Source organism: Rattus norvegicus, chromosome 7 (assembly GCF_021556685.1).
Source record: "Rattus norvegicus strain SHRSP/BbbUtx chromosome 7, alternate assembly SHRSP_T2T, whole genome shotgun sequence".
In the NCBI taxonomy this organism is placed as follows: Eukaryota; Metazoa; Chordata; class Mammalia; order Rodentia; family Muridae; genus Rattus; species Rattus norvegicus.
The window spans coordinates 5,978,748-5,986,129 of NC_141540.1; the positions used below are offsets into that span (position 1 = coordinate 5,978,748).

The 7,382-nt window shown below is 47.8% G+C and overlaps 1 protein-coding gene and 1 non-coding gene across 6 annotated transcripts; both read right to left on the reverse strand.

Moving 5' to 3' along the window:
* Positions 1–49: 49 nt before the first annotated feature.
* On the reverse strand, positions 50–5,839 carry Nabp2 (nucleic acid binding protein 2). Of its 5 annotated transcripts, none has more exon segments than NM_001244819.1 (7): positions 50–573; positions 4,140–4,203; positions 4,296–4,377; positions 4,529–4,600; positions 4,688–4,826; positions 5,254–5,355; positions 5,743–5,839. In NM_001244819.1, coding segments are annotated over 6 exon segments (636 nt in total). In that variant the 5' UTR covers positions 5,333–5,355; positions 5,743–5,839; the 3' UTR covers positions 50–373.
* On the reverse strand, positions 3,584–3,728 carry LOC120094016 (small nucleolar RNA SNORA79). Its single transcript, XR_015626237.1, has one exon. It is a non-coding gene; the product is annotated as a small nucleolar RNA SNORA79 (small nucleolar RNA).
* Positions 5,840–7,382: the final 1,543 nt, after the last annotated feature.

The window sequence follows — 7,382 nt, forward strand, 5'->3', positions numbered from 1 at the left end:
CTCTTAAGTACACACCTACTAACCTCTTTCCTATGAGAGAAACAGAGAATCCAGAACAAGTGGGAATGTTTATTAGGAAGAGGGATTTCAGTTAGACCCTCATATCCCACACAAAATCCAGACTGTCTTTTCCAAAGGAGGGCAGGCAGAGGACCTGGATCCCAGGGGACAGACAGCATCAGCAGGACAAGGAGGGCGTGAGTTTGAGGTGGATAAGACCGCTGCTTACCACCCCTCCAGCGAAATTTAGTGGCTAAAACACAGCTACTTCACCCTCTAATCCCAAAGCTACAGCCTAATGGAAAACTGTCTTCTTCTCTGAAGAGACACCTGGGTCGTGGCTGTGGTAGGAGGAAGGAAGCCTCATCTCTTGCTATCTCTTGCTGCTCCTGCGGGTTTCTTTGCCGTTGCTGACAGGGCTGCTGGAGGGGCCAGGAGGGCCAGAAGGCGTGTGGTTGGGCTGGCTTCGAGTGATTCGGGTGCTGGGGGGATGTGAGGGGGCGTGAGAGGGATGGGGGCCACCAACAGGACCTGGCTGGGTGCTCAGTCCATTCCCGTTCTGGCTCTCGGAAGCTGGTTGTAGGAGGGGAAGAAACAGAGTTAGGTAGATAAGGTAAGAAAGGGTCCATCTTCAAAGCCCGCTTCTATGCCCCAGAGAGTGGATGTGTCTTCAACAAACACAACTGCATGAATGCTGTTGTACAAAGAGACTATGGGTTGCAAGTAAGAATGGGCCCCTAGCATTGACAATTTTAACTATCAACTTGACATAACCTAGAGTCTCCTAGGGAGAGTCTGCCTACGTTGGTTGGCCTGTGGATATGTCTATAGGGGATTATAGTTAATTTAATTTTGCAGGAAGACCCAGCCCAACTGCAGGTAGTCCTATTCCCTAAGCAGGTGGTCCTGAATAGAGTACAAAAAGCTATGGGCTCCAAGTATGAATGGGACCCCTCAATAATTTTGGGAGTTGCTCCATGAACCATATAAAGTTACATCTTACATATCTCTGCATCATTGGAAATTAGACCTAGAATTAGTTCAAGGTTCAAGGACCTCTGAAAAAAAAGTCCTATGGCCCTGCATTACGTCATTTTCCTTGTCTTTCTTTTTTTTTTTTTTTAAAGATTTATTTATTTATTATATATAAGTACACTGTAGCTGTCTTCAGATACACCAGAAGAGGGCATCAGATCTCTTTACAGATGGTTGTGAGCCACCATGTGGTTGCTGGGAATTGAACTCATGCTTGTCTTTCTTTTTTACACTTATTTTTATTTTATGTGTAAGAGTTTTGCCTGTATGTGTATGTATGTAGGGGCACCACATTGCCTGAAGAGGGCATATGAGGACAGAAAGGGCCCCAGATTCCCGAAACTGGAGTTACAGACTGTCTGTCGTGAGCTGCCATGAGGGTGTTGAGAACCCAACCAGGTCTCCTACAAAAGCAGCCCTCTGTTCTTAACTGCCAAACCATCTCTCCATCCCTTACATGATCTTCAGCTGAGAACATAGGCTACCTTTTATGGTGGAATTAAATGGTATCAATTTTGATTCTAATATTGGAGGTTCGCCACAAAGTCAGTACTAGTAGGCGATATCTGTGGTCATATGTCATATCTGCGGGACTGGCTCCAATGGTGGTCCTGTGCACACACCTGATGGGAACTGTAATTGACCTAGTTATATATGATCAAGTGGGTGCTCCTTCTGTTTCTTGTTTTGAGACAGGCAGGGTCCTACAGAGTCCTGACTGTCCTGGAATGCACTAAATACACCAGGCTGGCCTCAGACTCACAGAGATTCACCAGTCAATAACTCCTAAAGAGATTAAAGGTGTGTGGCTGTCACACGGAGGTTGGGCGTCGCATTCTGAGTGGAGAAACTGGGAAGAACAAGAACACAAGCATGCACTCGGGTAAGCGAGCACTCATTCGTCCTCTCTGCTGGTGACTGTGGTTTCAGTTGGCAATGGACAGAGGCCCCACAAGACTACTAGGAAGGGTTTGGGGCGGTGGCTCAATGGTTAGAAGCTTTGGCTTCCAGCACCTACACTGCAGTAACAACCATCTGCAACTCCAATTCCAGAGGATCTGCTGGGCTCTTCTCCTTTCCTCAGGCACTGAATGCATGTGGTATAGTCATTCGTGCAGACAAAACATATGTATAAGGTAAAAATAGATAAAATCAAGAGAGAGAGAGAGGGAGAGGGAGGGAGAGAGAGAGGGAGAGAGAGAGGGAGAGAGAGGGAGAGGGAGAGATAGAGAGAGGGAGGGAGAGATGGAGAGAGAGAGGGAGAGGAAGGGAGAGAGAGAGGGAGAGAGAGAGAGGGAGAGATAGAGAGAGGGAGGGAGAGATGGAGAGAGAGGGAGAGAGAGGGAGGGAGAGAGAGAGAGAGAGGGAGAGAGGGAGAGAGAGGGAGGGAGGGGGGAGAGAGAGGGGGAGACTACAACAAATCACCATCTAGAGACTCTGCAGCCATAGGAGTTACAATGTATCACCAATGTGTATCTTGTGATGTCAGTGTAAATCAGCCTACAGAGCTGTGAGCCTTAAAAAGGCTATATATCTTTTGTATAAATAAATTTATAATAAGTAACCATGTGATATATGTTGCTAGCTTTTGTATTTACAATTCTTTCATTTTCATGTTTTTGAGACAAGGTTTTACTATGTATGTGGCCTAGAATTTGCTATGTAGTCCAGGCTGGTCTCAAATTTACAGTGATTCTTCTGCCTCCACCACTCCAGTACTGGGGTGTGTGCCATTACACCCTGCTATACTATATTTGCTGTTATTATTCCAGAAAGGAAAATCCAAATGGATTGTTTGTTTGAGACAAGGTCTAGCTTTAAACCCTAGACTGGATAGGAACTTTGTGACAATTCTTTTGCCTCATTTCCTCCCCAATGCTAGGATCATGGTTGTGAAATTTAACATAAATAACAACAAAATGATTTTTAAAAATGTAGCATATTCCAGAACTAGTCAGGCCTAAGCAGGGGGATCTCTGTGAGTCTGAGATCAGTTTGGACAACATAGTGAGACACTGTAGCAAAAGAAAAGAAAGGGAGAAAAGAAAAGAAGAAAGAAGAAAAAGAAAAGAAATTAAAAAGAAAAGTATAGGGGCTGGACCTGGGTTCAGTTCCCAGCAACCACATAGTGGTTCACAACCATCTGTAATGGGAACCGATTCACTTTTCTGGTATGTCTGAAGAGAGCGACAGTGTACCTCCATATATAAAATAAATAAGTAAATCTTAAAAAAAAAGAAAAATATAATACAGATTATGCCACACAGCCTAGGAATCAAGTAGGCCACATGGTTGAGGGGTGTGTGTGTGTGTGTGTGTGTGTGTGTGTGTGTGTGTGTGTGTGTATGTGTGTGTGTACCTACTTCTTGGAATATGTTCCTATGACTTAGCGATTTATGACTGCATACATGTGTAGTCACAAATATATATTCATAAATATATATACACACATATATGAATATGAATGATGGGGCATATATGGACTTATTACAGAGAATTTATAATATTTTAAATGCGGTACATGTGATCCTGTTTGCTCTTTTTTTTTTATTGTGTGGCCCCGCAAATTTCAGAGAATACATAGATAATCCCAATATCTTGATATTCTCTGAGTAAAAAAAAAATCAACTTTAATTTATGATGCCCTGAAATCCTAGTGCCATGCCTACAGGCAACAGGAGGAATAGTCATTACATCCTGTTTGCTCTCAACAGTCATTTGGCACATGTGGAGAAACCATGTTCCTTTGTTTCTTGGCTGGTGGTAAGGGGAGGAAAGGGAACCTCAGGTCTTTGAGTTCTTGCACCACTGAGACTTGCAGAAGATGTAAAACATGAAGGAGAGGGGTTGGGGATTTAGCTCAGTGGTAGAGCGCTTGCCTAGGAAGCACAAGGCCCTGGGTTGGATCCTCAGCTCCGAAGAAAAAAAAAAAAAAAAAAGAACCAAAAAAAACCAAAAAACAAAAACATGAAGGAGAACTGGGTGGAGGGGAACATCCTGAGAGAGGAAGCACTTGGAAAAGGGAACGAGAGAACCCCTCTTTCCTGACTGAGGAGGATAGGGGACTTAAAGGAGCCAGTGGAAGGAAAGAAATGGATTCCTACCTGGAGAGGCGGCAGGGGGTCCTGTGGTAGCTTGTGGGGCAGTAGGGCTGCTGTCATTCTGCACCTGAAGGCACAGATAGATACTCAAACCCTCTTCAACATCATGCTGCCTGACCTGATCTGCCATTTTCTCTAACGTCAGGCGCGGGGACTCACCGATTTGTTGGATGCCTGCTGGGTGTTATACTCTGGATTGGGCTCGCTGAAATTAGGAACTTCAGAATAAACCATGCAGAATCTGCAAAGAAGGGAAAGCCTGGGACTCATCCACCGGGCCACAGACAAGTCCAGCCAGGAGACACAGGCTGCAGGCTGCATTGCGTCCTTGTAAACCCTAACTTGCCCACTTTGGGTTCCTAGTGCTTATCTCAATTCCCGAGACAACTTACTCTCCAATCTTTTGCAGATCGCCCCCACGGCCAGTGTATAGTGTCAGACAACCTTTGAACACTGAGGCGTACCTGTGGGGTGAAGCAGGATTCAGTCTTCAGAAAAGTTGGAGGGACTTTTAACCACACCCTACCGCTGTTGGTGCTAGGAGCCCTTACCCTTTGGTGAGTCGGATAATGTCCCCGGGTTGGATTAGGTTGCCCACATCGTCCCACACTGAGATGTTGATGCTGCCCGTTTTGTCTGCCACTTTACAAGTCCGAACCTCGTGCCCATCCTTTGTCTTGGTCACCCGACCTTTCAGGGAAGAAATACATGAGAATGGCAATAAAGTCATACAGGTCGTGATAATAGTGCGAGTCTGGGTATAGGTTGAGAGAGGTAAAAGAACAGAAGCAAAGCCCACATCCCTCCTTGTTGAGCAGGTTATGCGTGGGTGTATGGTGCGGTTGTGGAGGGTCCAGCACCATGGAGAGAGCCCTGAGTGGAAAAAAGGCCCGCGTGGCTAGTGAGGCATTAGTCAGACGTTTATTTCGTTTTACCTATTTTATACCTTTCAGCAGCTCCCTATGCCAGCGGTCTAAGAGATTAAAATGAGCAGGGCCTTGTGGGCGCCTCCTCCCTGTCCAGACAAGTTAAGAACGCAGGCGGTGGTCCCGTGTGCTCCCACTCTCCATGCTCCTCCCCCTTTGCTCCCACGAGTCCACTGCGCATGCATAGCCACCTGTCTCCAGTACAATGAAGATAAGGTTCAGATTCTTGAGCCCGGGCTTGATATCCTTCACGAAGGTCTCGGTCGTCATGCTTCCCGAGCCGTGGCACCCCGCTGGAAGCGGAAATGGGAGATGAAGATTCAAGGCTTGGAGCCTCTGCCCCATGCTCCCGCTTGGCCTACCCATCACAGCAGGCGGGAATTTGGCAGCCTTGGTCCCCCTCTAACCCTTCTGGGAGGTTAGAAACGAACTTCCCTGGGGGCCTCGTACTTCAAGATCAGAACTTATAGATCTCTGGGTAAGATGCTTAGGGGGATGGAAGGCCCTCTGTCAGGATGCCTTCAGTCTCACGCTCCGAAGCGGGGAGGCTGAAGGAGACTCGTAGGGAACCCGGTGCAGCTCCAGGGAACAGAACCTCACTCGGCAGATCTTCCTGAACTCTCGTCCCCGCGACCCAGAACTCGGTCCATCCCCTACCCGATTCGCAGCCCACCACCCACCCAGCCAGCAGGCCGGACTGTGCACACCGCCAAGCCACCCGCAGGGGGAGCCAGGGGGCTGGCTGCCGCCGGATGCTGCGGAAAGGAACGCGGGAGCGCGTACATTCCCGGAAACGTCCCCTGATCTCCTCCAGCCAATAGAGTCCTATCTGCCGCCCAAAGCGCCCCACCTCCGGCCACCGCCCATCCAATCAGGCTCCGAGATTCCCTCCCCGCCATGGGGGCAGTTTTAGGTTTTAAAGGAGCCTCGCACAATATTAGCTCTGTCGGGGAAAAGATGACCGGACCATTAGGGGGCGCCTCAGCTACCAGTCTTCCCTTCCGCTCAAAGAATGCACTTCGGGCTCTTAAGATTTTATTTTCCCTTCAAGTAGTGTCACAAAGGAAAAAAGGTCCCAAGGGCTTTGGGATGCAGCGGGCAAACGTTTTAATTCCAGCCTGTTTCTTTGCTTCTTTTCCAGGCAGTTCTTAAACATATAACTATTTTACACAGGAAAATGGAAAGTTAGGTAAAAGCTAATACGTTGGGCACGGCAGGAACTTACATATCTTTAATACACTAAACGGTTCGGCTCAGGGCTCTGGGACAAGTGGCATTTTCGCCATAGAAAGATAATTGGCAGACTCAGCCTCCTTTGAAAGACGTTGAACCCGGGACCTAAAAAGCAATCTTAAGCCTGGTTGGCAATGGGGATGGGGGAGTTGCAGGCGGATCTCTGAATTTGAGGCCAACCTATCCTACTTAGTGCATTCCAGCACAGACAGGAAAACAAAGAGAAACCCTGACTGGGGGAGGGGAGAGGAAGCAAATCTAATTTGGTTCACAGGGCACATCCGATTCCTATTTCCTTATTTCATTGGATCTCAGAGCCACCTAGAAGCTTTTGTTTTCTCCGGTACTTGTCAGATTGTCTTAAAAGGAAGCGGCTAGTTCTGTATTCTCACGAATAAGCCAGTGACATATGTACTAATGTGAATTGCCCTTTTAAAAAGAGAATATGACAATACTATTTGACACCAGATTAGCCTAAGAGGTAATGTAATTGCATTCCTTGTTTTGCTTAACCGCTTACCTATCACAGAGAGTTTTAAACTCCACCTCGACTCTCCTCAGGTTCTCTCCCACCCATATTCCCCCAACCGTTGCTTTGCAGCCTTAAGAAGTCAAATCCATTAGTGTTTCGGGGCATTCTGAGTTTTTGAAGAGCCATCTTGGATACTGCAAGAGTCTGGCTGGGGGCGGACGACCCCTGAGGCACCCTAGATTAAAGCTTTGCGGTGAGATACTCCCTCCCTCTCCACCCTGCGGCCTCCTAAGTTGACAGCAGTATCCATCCCCATGACTGTGAGTCACAAGGTCTGGAGGCTCCAGGATGCTGACCACAGCTCTGGAAACTGAGGGGCTGGGAGGACAGCAGGCCACGCCGTAGACCAGCTGCTCTGCAGCTGATGTAGACCTCGTCCCAGCGCTGCATCAGGTCTGGCATCCGTGTCGTGCACCACTGAACACAAAGTTACTCGGCAGTGCTGTACACCCAGGGTCGCCCCAGATCTTCCCACCTGAAGAACATAGAGCCCTCCCTCCCAAAAGGCTACACAGTCAATCCTGAAGAACTTCCGGTCTACAGCGGAGGCCTAGC

Excerpts from the sequence above, each read along its gene's own strand:
- Nabp2 (XM_087557676.1), bottom strand. The coding sequence starts at position 5,332 with ATGACGACCGAGACCTTCGTGAAGGATATCAAGCCCGGGCTCAAGAAT. Across the intron at positions 4,204-4,295 it reads AGCAGGCATCCAACAAATCG|GTGCAGAATGACAGCAGCCC; the intron begins GTGAGTCCCCGC and ends CTGTGCCTTCAG. Across the intron at positions 574-4,139 it reads ACCCCCTGCCGCCTCTCCAG|CTTCCGAGAGCCAGAACGGG; the intron begins GTAGGAATCCAT and ends TCCTACAACCAG.